The 27,513-nt window shown below is 42.1% G+C and overlaps 1 protein-coding gene across 1 annotated transcript in view; it reads right to left on the reverse strand.

The window, feature by feature from the left end:
• The window catches only part of LOC130292038 (uncharacterized), a 64,581-nt gene extending 47,003 nt beyond the window's left edge, over nt 1–17,578 (reverse strand). Inside the window, exon 1 of the mRNA XM_056541472.1 lies at nt 15,830–17,578. Coding sequence (XP_056397447.1) covers nt 16,082–17,392 — 1,311 coding nt within the window. The 5' untranslated portion in view covers nt 17,393–17,578 and the 3' untranslated portion in view covers nt 15,830–16,081. The remainder of the gene's footprint in view (nt 1–15,829) is intronic.
• Nucleotides 17,579–27,513: the final 9,935 nt, after the last annotated feature.

Raw genomic sequence — 27,513 nt, forward strand, 5'->3', positions numbered from 1 at the left:
AGACTTATTACACATTTTGGATCTAACAAAACAGTCATCTTTTTACCTTCTATTTCCAGCTCACACAGGTTTTCTTTTGTCCTGCGAGAGGTGGGAATAGAACTCTTTACATCAGAACACATTAACATAAGTGTTTCAAGAAAAACATTTTCAGCCTGCATGGGTTCACAATATACAGCACCATTCACACAGTCCAGTAGAGACCTCCCAGTCCTCACTCCTTCCGGAACCTTTGTGTGCGAACTCTCAGGTGCACTCTCGGCATCCCACAGCTGCCAGAAATACGGAAAGTCTCTGTCCAGTACAATTTTCCACTGTAAGTTCCGCACATACCTCCATCATATGGCTTACTGTCCCAAAACATGTATCAAAGGTAATTTGAACAGTCTTACCGAGCTCCGGGCGGGACTTCACAAATGGAATTATTTCTGGCATAATCCGAGATACAGTCTGGCAACAATCCAAGTCCACCCACAGTGGGATTCCGCCCACCGACAACTCACAGGACCTCGGCTTCGTCTTGACGACCACCGGTTGTGGCCCACGTCGGATGCTCCCAGCAACAGCCTTTCGAGGTTGTCCCATTTTCTTGAAAAAAAATCTCGATCCGTTGCCCCTAGCAACGCTCCTCCACAGACACCAAACTGGGCTTGAACTCCTCTGCTGGGCTCCTCCGACTTGCAATCTTGCAGGGGGTTGCTCCTAGCAACAGCTCCTCTCCAACTCACTTGTTGGTTGCCCTTGGCAATGGGTTGCCCTTAGCAACGGCGTACCCGCATCCTCCACCAAAATGTGACGATCCGTCTTGGGGATTAGCTCTGGGATCGTCCTGGACCACGCCACAGGATGCGTTTCTTCTCAATAAACCAGCAAACAAACGCTTATAATGCAAATCTGGCACCTTGCCAGTTTTATTAGACAGGTTGCAGGGAAAGAAATAAACAAAAAGCAGGAACAAAACAAAATCCTAGACCGTCTGGTCACTGACTGAACAGATCAGCTTGTCCTGACTAACAACCGCTGAGCTTCCCTCAGCCGGTTAAACATATGTCCCCTGCAACCTTCTACTCACAATTCATGTCACTTTCTTTGAGCCACTCATAGCTTGGGCTGTGTACTCCTCAGCAGGCTCTGTCTCTTCCCTACAGCCCACATGCTGTCTCCTAGGAAGAGCCCACATTAGACTGAGTCTCCATCTCATATACACCTCCCTTCCCTCCTGCCTCATTACTTAAGAAGCAGGTGAGAGCTTCTGCAGGGTGAGCCAAGGAAATACACCCTTTCCTTGCCACACTGCCACAATGGGTGTATATATATATTTATGTGTGTGTGTATATATGTATGGGTGTATATATGAATGGGTGTATATATGTATGTATGGGTGTATATATGTATATATGTATGGGTATATATGTATGGGTATACAGTATATGTATGGGTATATATGTATAGGTATATATGCATGGGTATATATGTATATGTGTATGGGTATATATGTATATGTGTATGGGTATATATGTATATGTGTATGGGTGTGTACGGGTATATATGTATATGTGTATGGGTGTATATGGGTATGGGTGTATGGGTATATATGTGTTTGGGTATATATGTGTATGGGTATATATATGTATATGTGTATGGGTATATATGTATGGGTGTATATATATGTATGGGTGTATATATGTATGTATGGGTGTATATATGTATGTATGGGTGTATATATGTATGTATGGGTGTGTATATATATATATATATATGCGTGTAATTATGTATGGGTATACAGTATATGTATGGGTGTAGATATGTATGGGTATACAGTATATGTATGGGTATATATGTATAGGTGTATGGGTATATATGCATGGGTATATATGTATATGTGTATGGGTATATATGTGTATGGGTATATATGTGTATATGTGTATGGGTATATATATGTATGAGTGTGTATGGGTGTATATATGTATGTATGGGTGTATATATATATATATATATATATATATATATATATATATATATATATATACACTCCCATACATACATATATACACCCATACATACATATACACCCATACATACATATACACCCATTCATATATATACCCATACATATATACATATATACCCATACATATACTGTATACCCATACATATATACCCATACATACCTACACCTATACATATACTGTATACCCATACATAATTACACCAATACATATTAATATATATATATATATATATATATATATATATTAATATGTATGGGTGTAATTATGTATGGGTATACAGTATATGTATGGGTGTAGGTATGTATGGGTATATATGTATGGGTATACAGTTTATGTATGGGTATAGATGTATGTGTATATGTATGGGTATATTTGTATATGGGTATGGGTATATTTGTAAATGTTTATGGGTGTATATGTATATGTGTATGGGTATATATGTATATGTATTTGGGTATATATGTGTATGGGTATATATGTGTATGTGTATGGGTATATATGTATATGTATGGGGGCGTGGCCTAGCGCTGAGAGAGAATAGTCGCATGTTGTGTTAGCTCCTCTATGGTTTCTCACATAAAGCAACAAAAAGCTACTTCTCCGGGATAATTTTGGGTCCAAACCTCTCACAATCCTTTGGGACATCAGTGAGAAGCTCTCCAGTAAATTTGTTTTGATTTACCAGACTTATTGTGGATAAAAAGTTTTGGCCTAGCAGACTCCATACCTCCTGCCTGTGAGGAAAAGTCCTGTCATCCAACTACAGAGGGGAATCACCTGACAGGACACTACAGAGCGGAGCCTCCATCTTTCCTCACAAGACTCTACAGAGCGGAGCCTCCATCTTCCCTCACAAGACACTACAGAGCGGAGCCTCCATCTTCTTTCACAAGACACGTCTCCATCTCATCCCTGCTGAGATTCTGGTGAGTCCTGCTCTATACAAGCTGACAGAAAACACTGATAACAGTCCTGTGCTGAGCCCCGCCGCCATCTTCCCTCCCCTGTCATCACCTCAGAGCTCCTGAGGAGAATACAGCCTGAACAGTAGTGTTGCTCGCGAATATTCGGAATACGAATTTTATTCGCGAATATCGCATATTCGCGAATATTCGCGAATATAGCACTATATATTCGTAATTACGAATATTCCTTTTTTTTTTTTTTTTTTCACAGTACACATCACAGTGATCACCCCTTTCTTCTTCCAGCTTGTGTGGTGTAAAGTAGGCTCAAATACTACTGTGTGAGACTGGCGAGCGAATTTTCGCATATGCGAAAATTACCATAAGCGAAAATTTACATATGTTAATTTTCGCATATGCGAATTTTCGCTTATGGTAATTTTTCCTATGCTAATTTTCGCACATGCTAATTTTCGCGTATGCGAAAATAAAACGCGACTATTATGAATATGCGAATTTAGCGAATATATGACGAATATTCGTCCATATATTCGCGAAATATCGCGAATTCGAATATGACATATGCCGCTCAATACTACTGAACAGCTGAGAGCAGAGTATATACTGCTGTATACAGTGCCCTAAGACTACAGATATACAAATAATTAAAGAGTACAATACAGAGTACTGAGTACAATACAGAGTACAGAGCTCCTGAGGAGAATACAGCCTGAACAGCTGAGAGCAGAGTATATACTACTGTATACAGCGCCCTAAGACTACAGATATACAAATAACTAAAGAGTACAATACAGAGTACAGAGCTCCTGAGGAGAATACAGCCTGAACAGCTGAGAGCAGAGTATATAACTGCTGTATACAGTGCCCTAACACCACAAGACATATAACTAAAGAGTACAATACAGAGTATATAACTGCTGTATACAGTGCCCTAAGACTACAGATATACAAATAAAGAGTACAATACAGAGTACTGAATACAATACAGAGTACAGTACAGAGTACAGAGTACAATACAGAGTACTGAGTACAATACAGAGTACAATACAGACATAACTGTCCCAGGAATGCAGACTATATATACAGTGTACTGACCTACCTGCCAGCACTACACAGCTCCTCTCTATATCTCTGTGCTCATTATAAAGCTCATACACTTGTTCCTCAGCAATAACCTGAAGAGATCACACAGGAGGAAAGTCCTCACTGTCTCTTTCCTTCATATAAAGTGCAATTACCCCTGAAGTGCCACAACTTCACTGCGCCCTCTAGTGGACAGTCTTCATATCTCATCTTACTTACACCAAAATGGCCTCCAATCCTCAAAATAAATGGAAAACCTCCAACAATCCTTCTATTAAAAAAACATCTGAGAACAAAGAACAAAAAACTCACCATGTACGCCGTACTGAAATGGAACTATTGCAATCTGATATATTGGGAACCTCCCATGGTTCTCAAAAAGAACAAGGTAACAGAATTCGGAACAAATCACCTAAAAAAAGTGTCACACCAAGTGATGCACTACCTCAAAGATCTACTTACGTCAAACGGAAAGAAAGAGATCCAGTTACACCAAATACAACTGGCAATAAATCAGCTACGGCGAGCCCAGAAACACACAAAGGGAGATGGGACGACGGAAACAACCATTCTACTCCATCTGATATGGAGGATGACTCTGACGACCCCATTACACAAATTCAAGCATCTAAAACCTCACCTGCATCAGAAGAATTAATGAAAGAGATGATGCTGTCCCTCAGAAAATCTATAAAAAAAGATCTCAATGACGCCATCACAAAAATCTCTGACAGATTGGACACTTTAGAAGAAAGAGTGACTGAAATAGATGAGAGAATTGAAGAAGTTGCATTCAATCACAACGGCCTCACTGACAAAGTCATTTCTCTTCAAGAGGAAATCTCTGCCATGAAAATCAAAATGGCAGACATGGAGGATAGAGGGAGGAGAAATAATGTCAAAATCAGAGGTGTACCCGAAACTGTTAAGGATGCGGACCTGAAAAAATATGTCCAACACCTCATAGCAACACTGATTCCTACAGTGGACACCATAGAACTGACTGTGGACAGAGCTCAAAGGTTATATAAACCAAAACATCTACCGGAAGAGATACCACGAGACGTCATCACCAGGATCCATTACTTCCATGTCAAAGAACAACTGCTCGCTGAATGCAGGAAACTACAAAAAACCACCAGAACCATTCCAGCACCTGTCTCTATACACCGATCTCTCCCAATTCCCTCATACCCTACAAGTGGGGGTTCCCAACTAAAATCCTACTGACCAGAAATGGGAAAACCTATTCTATTGCCTCAGTGGAGAAAGGCAAAGAGCTCCTTCAGAAATGAGACATTCAAATTGACAATGCTCCAAAGGATGATCAGCGAAGATTCTCAAAGCTCAATACGGATTGGTCCCGAGTACCCGGGAGCAACCCAACATGAGGAACTATATAATTGTTAAAGAACTTACCCTTTTTCCTGCAACTTCCCCAGTTGCGCAGATATTGAATCTGCACTTTCCCGACAACACTACTCCTAATTGTTGGTTATATTAATTGAAAATGTTATGTTTGTTTTGTTGTTTACACAGATTTCTTTGTGTTTCAGTATGAGACGATATTCCTCCCTCCGAATTACCGGGTGCAGAAGCTTCCTCCTCCCCATGAATAAGACCCTCCAAAGGGTTCAGGTAAACACTACTCACTCACATCATTCCACTACTGATCCACCATGACAGTCCAATTTATGAGTTTAAATGTGAAAGGACTTAACAGCCCTTTCAAACGTTCCTTAATTTGGACAGAGGCGAGGAAAAATAAGGTTGACATCTTGTGTTTACAAGAAACACATTTTAAGGAGGGCGATCATCCTAATTTTTTAAACAAAAATTTCTCTAACATATTTTTGGCCAACTCAAAAAAGAAGTCAGCCGGAGTAGCAATAGCGGTTAGAAACTTTGTCGCCTTCAACCTAATAGAAATACTAAGGGATATCAATGGGAGATATCTGATTATTGTATGTGAGATTAATAATCAGTTGTTCACCATAGTAAACGCATACGGCCCAAACAGCTCAAAAGTTAATTTCCTTAACAAATTGATCAAAAAAATAAACCGTATAGCTGAGGGGAAGCTAATAGTTGTGGGGGATCTTAATGCGATTGCTGATCGCTCAGAGGATACCGCCTCACAGAGCTCCACTCCACCTACTCAACTAAAACAATGGTTTGCCCAACACGAATTCCTGGATATATGGAGGTGCGCTCACGCCAACGAAAGAGACTATACATTTTACTCAGCTGCACATAAAATCTATACTAGAATAGATTATTTTCTGTTGAAAAAAGACGCTTTGAATTATGTCAAAGACTGCTCAATATCTCAAATCACTTGGTCTGACTACGCCCCCATTTTTCTAAAAATTCATATTCCAAACCACCCTAGCAATACCTACATCTAGAAATGTAATGATTTTGTGTTGGGCAACCCACAAACTGTAAAGCTCATAAAGGAAAAATTTACAGAATTTATAGCCATAAATTCTCCTTCAACTGATGATCAATTCCTCTTGTGGAACTCAAGTAAGGCGTATATCAGGGGACTCATCATTCAGGCCACCTCAAAACAAAAAAGACTACATGAGGCTGAAATAAACCAAACTCTAACCAAATTATCCCAAATAGAAGCATCTCATAAACAGAACCCCTCCCAACAAGTAGAGACTGAACTTAGACAGATTAAACTACATCTACGCCAATTATTAGTTTCAAGATTCGATAAAAGAATGAGGAGACTTAAAATACTCTATTATAATGATTTCAATAAATCATCAAAATTAATGGCAAACAGAATAAATAAAATGCGAATTAAAACTAGATTAAGTCACCTAGAAAATCCCTCCAAAAAAAACAAAATTTATCACCCCCAAGAAATTGCTGATGAATTCAGTAAATATTATTATGACTTATATAATCTGAATAAAGACCCCAATACTCATCAGCCAGACCTAGAAGAAATTAACAGCTTCCTAGACCGATGTGATCTCCCTCAAATTCCTGACAAATTCCATAGCTTCTTATCACGGCCGTTCTCCTCAGAAGAAATTCATACAGGAATCGGACAAGCCAAACTCCATAAATCCCCTGGCCCGGACGGTTATTCTACTTTCTATTATAAAACCTTTGCAGATACCCTGGTGCCTCTATTGGAAAAGGTTTTTAATGAGACTATGAGGTCTGGTAAGTTTCCGATAGAGATGCTGTCAGCGCATGTTGTCACATTACCCAAACCTGGTAAAAGCCCCACCTGGCCCTCAGCCCTACGACCAATATCATTATTAAATGAAGATATCAAAACTGTATGCAAGGCTTATAGCCAACCGTTTTCATCATTGGTGAGGACCAGGTTGGGTTTACTAAAGGCCGTCAAACCTATGATGGCACCAGACGAGTAATAGACCTAGTGGCTCTAGCAGATCATAAACGGACGCCTTCTCTGCTCTTGTCACTAAATGCAGAGAAGGAGTTTTCTCTTTAGTGATGGAGCCCTTCGCCTCTCTAATTCGCAAATCCCCCAGCATTAAAGGAATTGATCATTCAATCAGTGAAAATAAAATCAGCCTCTACGCTGATGATGTCATTCTTCTTCTATCAGACCCACTCTCCTCACTCCTGACAACTCAAAAACTTCTGGATGACTTCGGTAAAGTCTCCTATTATAAATTAAATGAGAAGAAATGTTATTTATTGAGTATACATATGTCAAGGGAGGAGAAGGACATCATTGGTCAAAAATTTCCTTACAAATGGGCAGAAGAATCATTAACCTACTTAGGTATCCAAATCACTAATAATCCAAGAAATCTTATTAAAAGTAATTACCCCAACTTAATAACATCCCTGGGTAAAGAATTAGATGATATAAGTAAGAATGAGACAGGCTGGCTGAGTAAGTTGACTTTATATAAGATGTTTATCTTACCGAAAATCTTGTATAGGTTCAGAGCCCTACCTATCCCAACTCCCAAATATATATTCAATGCTCTGCAGAAACAACTCCTGAAATTTATATGGGGGTTCCCCTCCGAGAGTCGCACAAAAGATTTTTCTAGGCCCCATTAAAGATGGAGGATTTGGTTTGCCAAATATAGAGGCTTACTGGAAGTCCACCATATTATCCCAAACCAAAGCCTGGTTAATACCAGAACGTGGCAACATTGGTTGGCAACGTGTAGAGAAAGAGACGCTAAATGTAGACAATTGGTCAAATGTATTACTAGTCGCAGGAAAACTGCTTCCTATTAAAAGATTTACTGTTCTACCACCAGTCAAAGCAATGCTAAAACTGTGGGCAGATTACAGCAAGTCAGAGAGAAATCCCCATTCTGGTTCCCAATGTAATATTCCCCTCTCCTCCCTCGTCCTATACACCTCCTTGCAGGACGTCTCCACCTGGTCAGATAAGCAAATAAAATATGTCTCAGATCTTTTTGAAGGGGACCGTCTTCTTTCCTTCCATGAATTACAGCTCCGCTATGGCCTCCCAGATATAGAGGAAGCTACATTCCAAATAATACAGAAATCCATTAAAAACTTATCCCATAAAGATGTCAACCTCCCCCAATTCCTAGCAGACACCCTACACAATCCGCACTCATACCTAGAGAAAGGTTTAGCGTGGTCCTATAAATTCTTTAATGAAAACGGATATAATGAGGCAAAATTCTCCCATCTAGGAAAGTGGGAGAACGATCTCAAATTAACGTTGAATTCCATGAGATGGGAGAAAGCGTTCTTCTTGGCTAAGAAGTCTACCCGATGTGCTTCCCACTGGGAATCGTATGCTAAAGTGTTAATGAGATGGCATTATACGCCGCTCCGTCTATCTACAATGTATCCTTTCGCTTCTATGGATTGCTGGAGGGACTGCGGTGGAATTGGATCCATCAAACATATTCTATGGAGCTGCCCAAAGCTCAAGCACTTTTGGTCAAATATAAATTCATTGATTAATGATTTATTGATCTCCCCGATCTCATTAACCCCTGAGTTGGAAAAAACAACGTAGTCTCAAGGTGATAACAGGTGCTCAACCCCAAGTGCAATTGTGCACTCATACAATGGGGTAGAGGACCCGCACCTATGGACAAAAGTGGGGTTTCAATCCTGTGGTAAATATATACAATGATATTAGCTAATCCTCAAAACTGATGTAAAAATGAGACATTAGCCAGTATATCCTTATATGAAGGACATACCTGAGCCCGCACACCACGCCAAGGTTTCTCATGTTATGCGGGACCTAACCACCAACCTTTTTTGCCTGGCCAGATGCATAGAACCAGGAACCAGATATACAGCAGCCTAAGGTCCAACTTGCAGACTGCTCCCCAGTCGCCTCCAGTGTGAACTCAGCACACATACAATGGGAGGGGGGAGACAGGCTACAAGCCCCACCCTTGCTGGTTTATATATAGCAGGCCTCACAGGTGAAACCCCCAATGCTACCCAATAAGATAAAAGGGTGCATTGGTATAAGCCTTAAAAGACGCTTGCCGGCTTATATTTGCATGGACATGGCTATAGCAGGAAACTCAACCCCAAGTGCAATTGTGCACCTTCGCTGGGGTGAAGGCCCTGCACTTGTCAACCGCTGCTAAGGGCGATGTCCCCAGCAAAAATTGCATACAATGGAGAATGCCTGCAGACGGTCACAAGTACCACAATCACATCCTGACACCTGATAAACGTGTATATAGATGCAAACAACATGACTGACTTTAAACAGAGAGACAAAACAACGTAGTCTCAAGGTGATAACAGATAACCCCTGAGTTGGCCCTGTTATTTATTGACATAGAGAATATTCCATTCCCCCAGCGAATCCCCATATGCCACATATTTCATGTATCCAGACTCCTCATTACGAGGCGCTGGAAAACTCCAAATATCCCAGACATCCAAGAAGTCATCGATAACGTCTCCACCAATGGGTCATATAAATGGGCTCTGGCAAATCAACAAGGGTGTGGGGAAAAGATGAGACACAAATGGAAATCCTGGTTTACAAAATTCCCTCAATCGGCCAATAACTTCTGTGATGGTTCCACGTAAATTCTGCTCTAAGCCTCAGCCGGACCAATATATAAGACCTGGATAATGGATCAGGGACAGTTACGTGTATTACATATGACATCACACATGACATCACTGCTGGACCAATATATAATACCTGGATAATGGATCAGGGACAGTTACGTGTATTACATATGACATCACACATGACATCACTGCTGGACCAAAATATAATACCTGGATACTGGATCAGGGACAGTTACGTGTATTACATATGACATCACACACTGAGCTTAAATATAGCAAAACTGGAGATGGGGACGCACCTGGTGAATCCGGAATATTACTTCCCATTCATATCAATAATAATAGTGAGTATAATAATAGTAACAACTCTGATTTTGTGGCGTTTCCTATAATAGTTTATAATATAATTGTAGCACTAAATCTCCATATCTATTGTTTACTAGAACATGAAGGTCTCATACTGAACATTGTGTTCTTTGTTATTATACAGTTAGGTGGTATTGTTATTACCCCTTATTATACCCCATTATTTACACTGCTGACAAATCCTACATAACCCAGGATCTCACAGATCATCGTGTATATGGACATGTATACACCATTATATTCCCCCACCCACTGGACTCTTCTGGTTAGATCTTCCCTATTACCGTGTTCATATTGGAGATCAGTCCGGACCTTCCGCGACATCAGATCCACACGTCATTTATACTAAGTATTAGTGCGGTTATTGTGAGTCCATTATATGTCATGTCTGCAGCATTATTATCCCATTTATTGTCTTTTGTTTATCCTTTGTTACATTCTAAAATCCTTTAATAAAAACCAAGTTGAAACATATATGTATATGTGTATGGGTATATATGTATATGTATGTGTGTATGGGTGTATATGTATGTGTGTATGGGTGTATATGTATGTATGGGTGTATATATGTATGTATGGGTCTGTGTATATATATATATATATTAATATGTATGGGTGTAATTATGTATGGGTATACAGTATATGTATGGGTGTAGGTATGTATGGGTATACAGTATATGTATGGGTATATATGTATGGATATATATGTATAGGTGTATGGGTGTATATTTATAGGTGTATGGGTGTATATGTATAGGTGTATGGGTGTATATGTGTATGGGTGTATATGTGCATGGGTGTGTATGTGTATGGGTGTATATGTATATGTGTATGTGTATGGGTGTATATGTGTATGGGTGTGTATGGGTGTATATGTGTATGGGTGTATATATGTATGGGTGTATATGTGTATGGGTGTATACATACATGTATGTATACATACATGTATACACCCATACATATATACACCCATACACATATAAATATATACCCATACACATATATACCGATACATATATACCCATACATATACCCATACACATATATACCCATACACATATATACACATATATACCCATACACATATATACCCATACACATATATACCCATACACATATACATATATACCCATACACATTTACATATACACCCATACACATTTACATACACACATACACCCATACACATATACATATATACCCATACACATATACATATATACCCATGCATATATACCCATACATATATACCCATACACCTAAACATATATACCCATACATATACTGTATACCCATACATATATACCCATACATACTGTATACCAATACATATACTGTATACCCATACATAATTACACCCATACATATATATATATATATATATATATATATATATATATATATATATATATATATATATATATATATAATGTATGGGTATACAGTATATGTATGGGTATACAGTATATGTATGGTATATATGTATAGATGTATGGGTATATATGCATGGGTATATATGTATATGTGTATGGGTATATGTGTATGGGTATATATGTATATGTGTATGGGTGTATATGTATATGGGTATATATGTGTATGGGTATATATGTATATGTGTATGGGTATATATGTATGGGTATATATGTGTATGGGTATATATGTATATGTGTATGGGTGTATATGTGTATGGGTGTATATATGTATGTATGGGTGTGTATATATATATATATATATATATATATATATATATATATAATATGTATGGGTGTAATTATGTATGGGTATACAGTATATGTATGGGTGTAGGTATGTATGGGTATATATGTATGGGTATACAGTATATGTATGGGTATATATGTATAGGTGTATGGGTGTATATGTATACATGTATGGGTGTATACGTATATGTGTATGGGTGTATATGTATGGGTGTATATGTATATGTGTATGGGTGTATATGTATATGTGTATGGGTGTATATGTATATGTGTATGGGTTTATATATGTATGTATGGGTGTGTGTGTATATATATATATATATATATATATTAATATGTATGGGTGTAATTATGTATGGGTATACAGTATATGTACGGGTGTAGGTATGTATGGGTATATATGTATGGGTATTCAGTATATGTATGGGTATATATGTATAGGTTTATGGGTATATATGTAAATGTGTATGGGTGTATATGTGTATGGGTGTATGTGTATATGTGTATGGGTGTATATGTATATGGGTATGGGTATGGGTGTATATGTATATGTGTATGGGTGTGTATGTATATGTGTATGGGTGTATATGTATAGGTGTATGGGTGTATATGTGTATGGGTATATGTGTATATGTGTATATATGTATGTATGGGTGTATATATGTATTTATGGGTGTAATTATGTATGGGAATACAGTATATGTATGGGTATATATATAGGTGTATGGGTATATATGTGTATGGGTATGGGTTTATGTATGGGTGTGTATATATATATATATATATATATATATATATATATACATATATATATGTATGGGTGTAATTATGTATGGGTATACAGTAGGGATGCAGTATATCGGCGGCCGATACATATCGTCCGAAAATAGCTGTTTCGGGGAAATGCCGAAACAACAAAAAATGTGCCGATAATGACCCACCTCCCCTGCCCGCCCACAGCACAAGTTGCAAACAGGCACTCGTGGGCGGTGCGCAACATCTGGGGGGGGGGGGGGGCGCGCTCTCCGGGATAGGAATACATCTTTTTATGTGCCCGGGCCGGCTCCCGTGTGTGGCTGCAGGTGGGGGCCGGCCAGCGCATATAAAACCTAATACTGTATACTAAAAACCAGGGGGCCTCCAGCTGTTGTGAAACTACAACTCCCAGCATGCCCGGACCGGCAAATCTTTTCGGGACATAAGGATGTCCGCCGGTCACTCACCATTCCCCGGCGTCCTCCTGCGATCCTCCTTCGGTCCCTCGCTTCTCCGCCTCTATGGTCGTACGCACGGGACGTCACTGACGTCCCGTGCGTACAACCAAAGAGAAGCAGGAGGACCGCAGGATCGTCGCAGGATAATGCGCGCTGGCCGGGGCCTGGTAAGTGACCGCGTCATCTTCTTCAGTGTTCCGGTCACCGCTCCTCCGGTCCCGGCACCTACTGCTATGGTCCATAGGCCATAGCAGTAGATGTGGCCCCGGGCCGGAGGAGCGGTGACCGGATCACTGTGGGGGCAGCAGTACAGACATACAGCCTCCAGCCATACACTGTATATGGCTGGAAGCTGTATGTCTGTGGAGTGGGTGGAAGCTGCCTACTATTGTGGGGGAACTGCTGACCTAATGTGGGGGGGAGCTGCCTACAAATGTGGGGGGGAGCTGCCTACAAATGTGGGGGGAGCTGCCTAATATTGTGGGGGGGCAGCTGCCTACTATTGTGGGGAACCTGCCTACTATTGTTGGGGGGCAGCTGCCTACAAATGTGGGGGGAGCTGCCTAATATTGTTGGGGGGGAGCTGCCTACAAATGTGGGGGGAGCTGCCTAATATTGTTGGGGGGAGCTGCCTAATATTGTTGGGGGGAGTTGCCTACAAATGTGGGGGGGAGCTGCCTAATATTGTGGGGGGGAGCTGCCTAATATTGTGGGGGGAGCTGCCTAATATTGTTGGGGGGGGGCTGTCTAATATTGTTGGGGGGGAGCTGCCTAATATTGTTGGGGGGAGCTGCCTACAAATGTGGGGGGGAGCTGCCTAATATTGTGGGGGGGAGCTGCCTAATATTATGGGGGGAGCTGCCTAATATTGTTGGGGGGGGGCTTTCTAATATTGTTGGGGGGAGCTGCCTAATATTGTTGGGGGGGGGAGCTGCCTAATATTGGGGGGGGGAGCTGCCTACAAATGTGGGGGGAGCTGCCTACAAATGTGGGGGGAGCTGCCTAATATTGTTGTGGGGAGCTGCCTAATATTGTGGGGGAACTGCCTACTATTGTGGGGAACCTGCCTACTATTGTGGGGGAACTGCTGACCTAATGTGGGGGGGAGCTGCCTACAAATGTGGGGGGAGCTGCCTAATATTGTTGGGGGAGCTGCCTAATATTGTGGGGAAACTGCCTGCTATTGTGGGGAACCTGCCTACTATTGTGGGGGAAATGCTGACCTAATGTGGGGGAGCTGCCTACTATTGTGGGGGAAATGCTGACCTAATGTGGGGGAGCTGCCTACTATTGTTGGGGAGCTACCTACTATTGTGGGGGAGCTGCCTACTATTGTGGGGGAGCTGCCTATTAATGTGGGGGAACTCCTGACCTAATGTGGGGGAGCTGGCAATCTAATGTGGGGGAATCTAATCTAATGAGCGGAGTGCTGCATTCTACCAGAAGACGGGGAGAAGTCATTTTCGGTTTCGGTATCGGTTTCGGCCAGACATTTTTTTTTTTCCGGTTTCGTTTCGGTTCTGAAATTTCCATTTCGGTGCACCTCTAGTATACAGTATATGTATGGGTATACATGTATAGGTATACAGTATATGTATGGGTATACATGTATGGGCATACAGTATATGTATGGGTATATATGTATAGGTGTATGGGTATATAGGTAAATATGTATATATGTATGGGTATATATGTATGGGTATATATGTGGGTATGGGTATATATGTGGGTATGGGTATATATGTGGGTATGGGTATATATGTGTGTGGGTATGGGTATATATGTGTGTGGGTATGGGTATATATGTGTGTAGGTATGTATGGGTATATATGTATATATATATATATATATATATATATATGGGTGGGTATGTATGTGTGGGTGTATATATATATATATATATATATATATGGGTGTAATTATGTATGGGTATACAGTATATGTATGGGTATACATGTATGGGTATACAGTATATGTATGGGTATATATGTATAGGTGTATGGGTATATAGGTATATATGTATGGGTATATATGTGGGTATGGGTATATATGTGGGTATGGGTATATATGTGTATGGGTATATATGTGTATGGGTATACAGTATATGTAAGGGTGAATGTATGTATGGGTATATATGTATGGGTATACAGTATATGTATAATGTCTCCGCTGTCTCGTGGACACAGCTTCACATCAAGTTTATACCGAATCTCAAGGAAAGACACGCTGGTTTGCTTAACTGATGTAATCTTTACTGAGATATAATGAAAGTGCGGTAAAACTGTAAAACAAACATATGAAAGACAAATATAAGCATGGCTATTCAAGTGCCTTACATTATGCATAGCTAATACATAGATAGGGTCTAACATGTGCTCACTTACTACACACTGAAAACACATTATCTATCTACAAATGCCTAGCATCTCTCTACACAGGCTAACTAACAATTCCGTACTCACAGGCTTTGGTATTTATCAGATTTGCAGTCTGTATTAGCTTTAAGAAGTCCTGTGGATCTGGTCACTGTGGTGGCTGGAGCTGGAATGAATGAGACATGCCGGATCTAGCCCTATGCTTTAGAGAGAAGGCCCGCCTCTAGGCTTCAAGAAAATGGAGGGTCTTAAAGGAACAGACCCTGCTGAGTGCCAAGCATGTAAAATACATTGCGAAGGCAGCACACTCCCCACCTGGCATACTTTTTTGTTATGCCACTAACCCTTGGACAGAAGTAAAACTACTTCAGAAATTGGCCTTGCATACACTTTGGGAATGCCCTGTCTAACAATCCTAACTTCAACCTTTCTAACTCTAGCATCACTACTAGGATCAGTCCCCACAATGAGTCCAATAGGCCACTCGTTCCTGTGGGCCTGAGAGTCTTTCAGTAAGACAACGTCTCCAACTTGTAAATTGGGTTTGTCATCTTGCCATTTCTTGCATGGCTGGAAGATCACCAGGTATTCCTGTCTCCACCTCTTCCAGAAAATGTCCGCAAGACTTTGAACTTGTTTCCATTGCTTGGCGTACAAGTCCTTGAGTGAATTGTGTTGAGAAATCTCTTCCTTTTTCAGAAGGCCTTGGATTTCTTCTTTAAAGACTTCCTGTTGGACGCATCTGATGATCGTGACCTTGGCTTGTTCAAGGTGGTCGTTGCTACGCTGATCAGTATTGGTAGCTCTGCAGGAGGATCTGGCTAGACAGATAAGTTTTCCGATTGCACGGGTCAGCGACTTCCAGCTGGAAAACCTTTCAAATCTATGAGTGCCCAGACTGTCTCTTGTAACTATAGTCCTACAAACTGTCACTTGAGGTCTTACCTCTTTGTCTTGATCTGGTTCTATGAGTTCAAAGGTCTCTACCTGAGTAGTTTCTTTGGTTTCTGGTTTACGAAGAAAGGATGGACCTACAAACCAGTTAGTTTGCTTGAGCGCAGCGGCTGGCACCAGTCTTGTCCCATGATCAGCTGGGTTCTTGTCTGTGCTGATGTGATGCCACTGTTCTGGACTTGTAGACTTTCTGATACGTGTCACTCTGTTGGCCACGTATGTATAAAATCTTCTTGAAGCATTGTGAATATATCCTAACACAATCTTGCTGTCTGTATAAAAGTTCATTGCATGGATCTCGATGTCCAGTTCTGTTGTAATCATGTCTGCCATCTCTACAGCTAAGACAGCAGCACAAAGTTCTAGACGTGGGACAGTGTGAGCCGGTCTGGGAGCCAGCTTAGATTTTCCCATGAGGAACCCGACATGACTTTGTCCCTCAGTGTCTATTACCCTAAGGTAGGCGACATATGCGATAGCCATAGTGGAGGCGTCAGAGAATATGCATATTTCTCTTCTCTTTGTAGCAGACAAGGAAACAGATACGTATGGTCTAGGGATGTTGAGTTGTTCAAGCTCTAACAATGAGTCTTTCCACAACTTCCACTGCATTTTCTTCTCTTCAGGTAGAGGTACGTCCCAGTCACTTTGTTCTTGCTCAGTAGTGATCTGTCTCAAAAGAGCTTTACCTTGCATGATGATGGGTGCTACGAACCCCAGGGGGTCGTAAAGACTGTTGACTGTAGATAGGACACCTCTTTTTGTGAATGGCTTCTCTTCTCTGGAGACCCTGAAGGTGAAACTGTCAGTCTTCAGGTCCCAACTAATCCCAAGACTTCTTTGCAAGGGTGGTGATTCTGTTCCTAGATCCAAGTCTTTGAGGTCTTTAGCACGGTCTTCCATTGGAAATGCTTCCATGACTCTGTTGCTGTTGGAAGCTACCTTGTTCAGTCTTATGTTGGATTCTGCCAACATTTCTCTTGTACTTTTCAGGACGTTGATAGCTTCTTCGTTGCTGGAGAAAGAAGCAAGTCCATCATCTACGTAGAAGTTCTTCATGACGAACTGTGTGGCTTCTTGACCATGTCTTTCACCTTGCTGTGCTGCTCGTCTCAGGTTGTAGATAGCTACAGCTGGAGAAGGGCTGTTTCCAAACACATGTACCTTCATCCTGTACTCTTTCTTTGTTAAAGTCGTTGTCTGTATACCACAGGAACCTTAAGCAGTCTCTGTGATCTTCACGAACAAGGAAACAGTAGAACATCTGTTGTACGTCTGCTGTCACTGCTATGAGTTCTTTTCTGAACCTGATGAGTACTCCAAGGAGTGTATTGTTCAGGTCAGGTCCGCTGAGAAGGACATCATTTAGTGAGATGCCTTTGTGCTTCGCACTAGAGTCAAATACTACGCGTATCTGGCCTGGTTTCTGAGGATGGTACACCCCAAATATTGGTAAGTACCAGTGTTCTTGGTTCTCTTGTAGTGGTGGTGCCCTTTCAGCTTGATCGTTATCAAAGATCTTCTGCATGAAGGCTTGGAAGTGTTTCTTCATATTTGGCTTTCTTTGTAGCATGTGCTGCAACAAGGTGAAGCGTTTCTCTGCTTGTACCTTGTTGTCAGGAAGGCGATGGCGTGGTGACCGGAAGGGTAGAGGGGCTACCCAGCTGCCTGATTTGTCTCTGAAGACTTCTCTGTCCATGATCTCAAGGAAGAGAGTATCTTCCACCGAGGGTGCTAGCTTGTCGTCATCTCGTGTTCTTTCAAACACCTTACAGCCCAGTTCATCTGTATCTCCAGTTGAGGCGAAGTCTTCCATGCACCTCTGGATACTCGGATGATGTGTTGGGTTTACAAGTCTCTCTTTAATGTGTAGACTGTTGGTACATGGGCAAAGACAAGATGTACGACCATTCTGTAACAGATGTGTTCTGTAGACATTTACCTTTTCTGGTTTGTGGAGTCCGTCTAGACATACTTCTCCAACGATGACCCATCCGAGATCAAGGCGTTGTCCAAATGGTGCATTGTGTGGCCCATTGTACTGTTCTCTGACTTTGTGCACTTTGAGGATATCTCTCCCAAGTAGAAGGATGATTGCAGCATCTGGATCTAGTGCTGGTATCTGGTCTGCTATTCGCACCAGATGGGGGTGATGACGAGCAACTTCAGGTGTGGGGATCTCTGACCTGTCGTCTGGTATCTCATCACATTCTATGAGGGTAGGAAGAGTCACCTTTGTCTTTCCATCTAATGACTCAATGATGTAGTTGTTTGCTCTTCTCCCTGTTGTCTCTACAACTCCAGAACAAGTCTTCAGGGTGTATGGAGTTGGACTTCCTTTGTCACCGAAGAGGTCAAAGAACTCTGTTTTTGCCAGAGATCTGTTACTCTGTTCATCCAAGACTGTGTACATCTTGATTGCTTTTTCTCTGAAGCCTGCAGGATACACCTTGACTAAGCATATCTTGGAACATGATCTGGGGCGGCCCTGCTCTGTACAGATCTCAGTACACTTTGAGGTTACTGCTGGCGTTGTACTCTCGCCTTGCTCCCCACCATGATCTTCTTGAGTTGCTGGAACTTCTTGTTTCCATGGTGATGGTCCTGGGTGCAGTGCTGACAGGTGTTTGTCACTGTTGCACTCTGTGCATTTTATTGTTTTTGTACAGTCTTTTGCAAGATGCTGAATTGAAGCGCAACATCTGAAACAAATGTGATTGTCTTTAAGTTAAGCTTTGCGCTCTTCTAACGTCTTACTTCTGAAACTGCGACATTTTCTTAGTGGATGAGGCTTGTTGTGGATGAGACATATTTTGTCTGGCTCCTCAACTTTCTTACTTGTGTTGTCTTCCTGATTGACTGCAGACTCAGGCGAGACTTCTGTCTTCCGTACAGAAACTGTTGCTCTGCGTTCTTTGTAAGGCGTTGGATGTTTTTGCTCTACCTTTGGGGAGCTTGCAGTTCTCTTGTTCAGGAAAGCAAAGCTTGGATCATTGCGTGTTTCAGCTTGGTCTACGATGAATTCAGCAAGGAAGGCAAATGATGGAAATGCGACTCGATGTTCTTTCTTGTATCTTGATGCTTGAGTGACCCACCTTTCCTGCAAGTTGAAAGGAAGTTTCTCGATTATGGGATCAACTCCACGTGCTGTATCTAAGTATGAGAGACCTGGCAGATATCCACTAGACTTAGCGGCTTCTATTTCTAAGAGTAGGTCCCCAAACCCTCTCAGCTTTTGATTGTCTTTGTTTGTCATTCTTGGATAGTTTTCTATCCTCTTCAGAAGAGCATCTTCAATCACTTCAGGTGACCCATAGCAGTGTTCTAGTCTCCTCCACACCATTGCAAGTCCTGCTGCTGCGTCATGAACATGTACTGATCTGATTCTTTGGGCTTGCTCAGTGGACTCTGGTCCTAGCCATTTGACGAGCAGATCAAGCTTTTCTCTGTCTGTCAGATCTAAGTCTTGGGTACCGCTTAGGAAAGATGACTTCCAGGCCAAGTAGTTTTCTGGACGGTCGTCGAATTTCATGAGACCAGCGCTCACTATCTCACGGCGCATCAGGAATCTTGCTACCTCTGTAGCTCTTGCTGCATCTGGTGAATACTTCCTGGGTGTAAACTCAGGGTATGGCTGCGGCTGGTAAGGCTGATGAGGTACTTGACTAAGTCTGCTTTGTTCTCCTCTATTGTAAGTCTTTCTGCTATAATCCAGACTTGTATTTGCTTGAGGAGGGAGTACATCAGCATCCGTTTGCACTCTTGTCAGGTTGGCAGATTGGTCTATGAGCATGCGACCACTTGACTTCCTACCCTGAGGTTCTGATTCAGTCTTGCAGTGTTGCATAGTATCAAAGTTGCTTATTGCCGGTGGAGTCAATGATGGCCTTGGTGTGTCATTGAACTGCTGGTCAGTGTACATGGTTGCTTGTGACTGTATGTACTCACGGGTACGTTGGCTTGCGCTGAGGGGTGACATCTGGGTTTCTATGTCAGCGAACTGAGCTTCAGCAGCCCTTGTGAGAACTTCTGCCTCGGCTAAGGCTGCTGCAGCGTTTTTCTGCTGTTGCAGTAAGTGTAAAGATGCTTGCACTTCAGCTTTTCTTCTAAGTGCTTCAGCTTTTCTTCTAAGTGCTTCAGATTCACTTTTTGCTTGTTCTTTCATCAATTCAGCTTCCTGCTTTGCATAGGACGCCATTGCACAAGCTGCCTCTGCTTTTGCTCTTGCCTTAGTTGCTATGGCGCTAGCGGATGACAGGCTGGTGGTGCTTGAGTGTCTAGAACTATGGCGTTTAAATCTTGATGCATCGGCGCTAACCGAAGTTAGATTTGTTTGACTGGATGCTCTAGACAATGTTGTGCACCTAGATCTACTTCTTGGCAAGGTGTATTCCTCTTTATAGGAGCATTGAGGGTTAACTGTCAGAGTGCTGTTCTCTGGGTTCTGCATCTTGATTTAGCTGGCAGCGTAGATAATGATGATGACTGGACACAGCACAGCGGTGTTATAGCACGTGAGAGAATTAGTTTCACTTTCTAGTGCTTCGCGCCCTTACTCCGACACAGACTGCAGGGCACAGGATTTATGAGTCTTTTTTACTGCTGCGGACGATTCAAAGCTGATTAACTGCTTCTGATAACGTTTTAAAAGCCTTTTTACTATAATGTCTCCGCTGTCTCGTGGACACAGCTTCACATCAAGTTTATACCGAATCTCAAGGAAAGACACGCTGGTTTGCTTAACTGATGTAATCTTTACTGAGATATAATGAAAGTGCGGTAAAACTGTAAAACAAACATATGAAAGACAAATGTAAGCATGGCTATTCAAGTGCCTTACATTATGCATAGCTAATACATAGATAGGGTCTAACATGTGCTCACTTACTACACACTGAAAACACATTATCTATCTACAAATGCCTAGCATCTCTCTACACAGGCTAACTAACAATTCCGTACTCACAGGCTTTGGTATTTATCAGATTTGCAGTCTGTATTAGCTTTAAGAAGTCCTGTGGATCTGGTCACTGTGGTGGCTGGAGCTGGAATGAATGAGACATGCCGGTCCTAGCCCTATGCTTTAGAGAGAAGGCCCGCCTCTAGGCTTCAAGAAAATGGAGGGTCTTAAAGGAACAGACCCTGCTGAGTGCCAAGCATGTAAAATACATTGCGATGGCAGCACAATATGTATGGGTATATATGTATAGGTGTATGGGTATATATGTATATATATATATATGGGTGGGTATGTATGTGTGGGTGTGTATGGGTATGTATGTGTGGGTGTGTATGGGTATGTGTGGTATGTATGGGTATGTATGTGTGAGTATATATGGATATGTATGTGTGGGTATATATATATATATATATATATATATATATATATATACCCATATATATACATATATATATATATTTATACACCCATATATATATATATATATAACCCATATATAAAAAAAAAAATATATATATATATATATATACCCATATACATATATAAACCCATATATATATATATATATATATATATATATATATCCTTATATATATCCATATATACACACACCCATATATATATACCCATATATATATATATATATATATATATCCATATATATATACCGTATTTATCGGCGTATAACACGCACTTTTTAGGCTAACATTTTTAGCCTAAAGTCTGTGTGCGTGTTATACGCCGATACCGCCCCAGGAAAGGCAGGGGGAGAGAGGCCGTCGCTGCCCGCTTCTCTCCCCCTGCCTTCCCTGGGGTCTAGAGCGCTGCTGTCGGCCCTTCTCACCCCCTGGCTATCGGCGCCGCTGCCCGTTCTGTCCCCCTGACTATCGGTGCCGGCGCCGATAGCCAGGGGGAGAGAAGTGGCGCCGATAGCCAGGGGGAGAGAAGGGGCAGCGGCACCCATTGCCGGCGCCGCTGCCCCGTTGCCTCCCCCCATCCCCGGTGGCATAATTACCTGAGTCGGGTCCGCACTGCTCCAGGCCTCCGGCGTGCGTCCCCGGCGTCGTTGCTATGCGCTGAACGACGCGGCGCATGACGTCAGTGCGCCGCGCCGAGCATAGCAACGACGCAGGGGACGCACGCCGGAGGCCTGGAGCAGCGCGGACCCGACTCAGGTAATTATGCCACCGGGGATGGGGGGGAGGCAACGGGGCAGCGGCGCCGGCAATGGGTGCCGCTGCCCCTTCTCTCCCCCTGGCTGTCGGCGCCGCTTCTCTCCCCCTGGCTATCGGCCAGGGGGTGAGAAGGGCCGACAGCAGCGCTCTAGACCCCAGGAAAGGCAGGGGGAGAGAAGCGGGCAGCGACGGCCTCTCTCCCCCTGCCTTTCCTGGGGGTATATCGGGGTATACACGCGCACACACGCACCTCATTTTACCATGGATATTTGGGTAAAAAAATTTTTTTTACCCGAATATCCTTGGTAAAATGAGGGTGCGTGTTATACCCCGATAAATACGGTATATATATATATATATCCATAGATATATATATATATATATATATATATATATATATGAGTGTGTGTATGTATTGCTTACTGACATGATAAAAACATTCTTGAGACCAATAAACATATACTTCATTATATTCATCATCAGTAATTTTAGTAGACACATGAATAACTGTTTCTAAACAACAACTCCCATGATAAGGGTTGTATTTTAGGAACAGGTTGCCTTCTGCTGTTGCAAATCTTTAGGCTCAACATGTTTTTTAAATTACAACTCCCATCATTCCCACACAGGAAATGGGGGTTGTTTTTTATCAAAAGTTGGAGCATCCACATTAAAAAAAACGTTCTCCACAGGGATGAGTGCCATGCATGTAGTAACTTTTTTTTTAGTTTTTATTTCAGATACATGTGAAAGGCTACAACTCTGTCTGATGGACTACGTTTATTTTGTTGTAAATTCAAAAAAATATTTTGACAGCTTGTGTGGTAGTGCTTCTTTCAATAAAATTTTTATAAAACGTGTTGTAATTTTTTATTTTTGTGTAATAAATTTACATTATAATGCTTAGTAGTGGAAACTGTCTTGTAGACAGAATCCATTACTAAGTCAGGGCTTAGCTTTAGCGCCAAAACCAGCTAGCGCTATCCCCCCCCCATTATTACCCTGGTACCCACCGCCACAAGGGTGCTAGGAAGAGCCGGTACCAACAGGGCTGGAGAATCAAAAATGGCGCTCCTGGGCCTAGGTGGTAACAGGCTGGCATTATTTAGGCTGGGGAGGGCCAGTAACAATGGTCCTCACCCACCCTGGTAACGTCAGGCTGTTGCTGTTTGGTTGGTATCTGGCTGAGAATGAAAATATGGTGAAATGCACACGTTTTTTTTTTTTTCCCATCTTGGTAATTATTTTTGACAAACAACGTGTATGTCACCATTTTTTCAGTCTCTGACAGATAGCAAACAAACAGCAAGAGCCTGACATTACCAGAGTGGACGAGGACCATTGTTACTGGCCCTCCCCAGACTAAAAAACACCAGCCTGTTAACAACTAGGCCCAGGTTCACCATTTTGGACGCTCTGGGCCTGTTGGTACCGGCTCTTCCCGGTACCTCGTTTTAGGTTGTGAACTTGGTAATAATTGGAGGTTACCGCTTCCTGGTTATTTATTTTTTGGCACAAACGCTAATCCCTGCGTTTGTAATGGACTACATCTATACGATTGGTTCCATTACTAAACCGTATAATATAAATTAATAAAAAAAAATTATAAAATTTTAGAGAAATAAGCACTCCCCTCCATTTTATTGTTTTTATACCAAAATAAAGGAGAGCCAGCTACATAGGCAACAGAATGCAAAATTGTATTCCTCACAATTAATGAATCTGAAAATAAAACATAATAATTTAATTGTGTAACATGGTATTCAAAATACATATTAACAGGGTAGAGGTGGCGCTATATGGTGTGGTTCACATATATCAGGTATCCTGCATAGGTGGTCTCACCCTAAATATTGACACAACTGATTGAATAACTTATGAAAACTTGGCATAAATTGTATTGACTCATGCGTCCATTGTTTCTTGCCAACGGACAGGTGAAAGCAGAAAGTTGTGTTACCCTGTCATAAGCATCACCCATCTGGCATTAACCTCCCTGGCGGTATGATTCTTTCTGGAAATTTGTACCAAAAGCGGTACAATTTTTTGCACTGAATCTCACATCTTCCCCCCGCCCATTTCACATCTCCCCCATCACATTCCCCCTCCCTTGTCACATTCCCCCTCCCCCTTGTCACATCCCCCCCGTCACATTCTCCCCCCTCCTTGTCACATTCTTCCCCCCTTGTCACATTCTTCCCCCCTTGTCACATTCTCCCCCTTGTCACATTCCCCCCCTTGTCACATTCCCCCCCTGTCACATTCCCCCCCTGTCACATTCCCCCCCTTGTCACATTCCCCCCCCCTTGTCACATTCTCCCCCTTCATGTTACATTCCCCTCCCCCTGTCAAATCCCCCCTTGTCACATCCCCCCCTTCATGTCACATTCCCCCTCCCCTGTCACATCCCCCCCTCTTGTCACATTCCCCCCCCCTTGTCACATTCCCCCTGTCACATTTCCCCCCCCTTCATGTCACATCCCCCCCCCCTTGTCACATCCCCCCCTCTGTCACATTCCCCCCTTTGTCACATTCTTCCTATCCCCCCCTTGTCACCTTGTTCTGCAGCAGGATACACTGGGTTTGCCGGGCAGTTTTCAAACCTAGTGTATTTGCTGCAGAACAAGCCCTTTCCCCTTCAGCCAATCACAGGCTTTACACCACTGCGGCCTGTGATTGGCTGAAAAGTGAAAGGTCCTGTAAGATGAATAGAGCAGGGACCAGAGCGCACGGAGGGGAACGACATCTTCAGGGACCGGGACTAGGTGAGCAAAAGTTTTTTTGATTTTACTACTTTTTCCTTTTACATTTAGCTCAGTGTTTTTCTGACAGGGTACCTCCAGCTGTTGTGAAACTACTACTCCCAGCATGCCCGGACAGCCTTTGGCTGTTCGAGCATGCTGAGAGTTGTAGTTTTGCAACAGCTGGAGGCCCCCTGGTAGGGAAACACTGACTTTTAGTATTTTTCTTTACCTGCTCTGGCCGGCCCCCGCAACGCGAGCCAACCAGAGCAGATAATCGCAAGTTTTCCCGGGGGGCCGCATCGCTATATCGCATTGCTTTTGCGATATATCGTACAGCCCGGCCGGGAACTCTGTAATTCTACCCCGAGCGTGACTCGGGGTTACCGATTCTGGCAGGGAAAATTAACCCCGAGTCACGCTCGGGAATACCGCTCAGGAGGTTAAATTTAGATTCTTGATGAATGTGAACTGTCAAAAAGAAAAGATTGGTATCAGTTCTTGCATGATTTTACCCGCAAATCACGCCAGAGGGAAACTTTGCAGGACATCAATTTTGAGGCAGGATGGTTGGACATCTGAGAGGGCACCTGACAGGGTAACACATCTTTATGCGTTGCCCTGTCCACTGTCTTGAAAAAATGGACACCAGATGCTACACTACTTATAATAAGTGGTCATCTGTTGTGGCGTCAATTGTGTCAATATTTATGCTTTAACATATGTTCACTAGAGATGAGCGAACTTACAGTAAATTCGATTCGTCACGAACTTCTCGGCTCGGCAGTTGATGTCTTTTCCTGCATAAATTAGTTCAGCTTTCAGGTGCTCCAGTGGTCTGGAAAAGGTGGATACAGTCCTAGGAGACTCTTTCCTAGGACTGTATCCACCTTTTCCAGCCCACCGGAGCACCTGAAGGCTGAACTAATTTACGCAGGAAAAGTCATCAACTGCCGAGCCGAGAAGTTTGTGACGAATCGAATTTACTGTAAGTTCACTCATCTCTAATGTTCACCATAAGGTGTCTATGCATTCAATTTGGAACAAGTTGTGATACATAGATCAAAACCATAATTAGGAAATGATGTATTGGTCTGTATGTCAATGTGACATTTTCCTTTTCATTTTTCAGAAGACTCATCTACAGCTATCTTATTTGTGTTTATTGTCGACTACTCTACAGAACAGCTATACAGGTTGGCATTTAATAATACATACATAATTGTATTATGTAATATAAACTAAATGTACATAAACATTTTTTTTTGTTATAATCAATGTCTTAGCATTACATGTAGCTGGCACGGACGTCACTGTGCCAATGTAGTCGAAATAAAACGTAAAAATGAGTTTAGTAGCTGTGCTGGAGTCCCTCTATTTTCTGCCCAATATACCCTGTCGTCACAGCCCTGCTGTATGAGTGATATTTAGTGGGGTGGGGGTGAGTACTGAGTTATTCAGGGGCGCACTGCTTTACTTGAGTCCTCCGCTGTGGAACTCTTTTACCCTTGCAGTGCTGTTACAATATTAACCAAGTTTCAAGCGGAATGAAGGTTTGCCAGTATGTGCCTCTTGCTGGAAAATGCAGATGGTGGTGTTATTGGACTAGGTTCAGGGACCAATGCCACGATTTGGCTGGACAGTGGTGATGTTGTGATCAGTGGAGCGTGCTCTCAGTTCTCAAGTGAGACGGTAATGGCTTCGTAATTGCGTGTACTACTATGTGTATAATATTTTGGTATTGGTGTGTGCAGTCCTAGGCTACACACATTTATGGAAGCCACATCCCCATTTTCAAAAGCGATTAGTAGGGTTAACTTGTGATAAGTTGTCATTTGTTGTGTTATAAATTTTGTCTATTTAGGCTTAGTTCACCTATGGTGTCTATGTGTTACATTTTTTAAAAGCTGGGCAACATAGATCAAAAATCTAAGTAATAAA

Source organism: Hyla sarda, chromosome 9 (assembly GCF_029499605.1).
Source record: "Hyla sarda isolate aHylSar1 chromosome 9, aHylSar1.hap1, whole genome shotgun sequence".
In the NCBI taxonomy this organism is placed as follows: Eukaryota; Metazoa; Chordata; class Amphibia; order Anura; family Hylidae; genus Hyla; species Hyla sarda.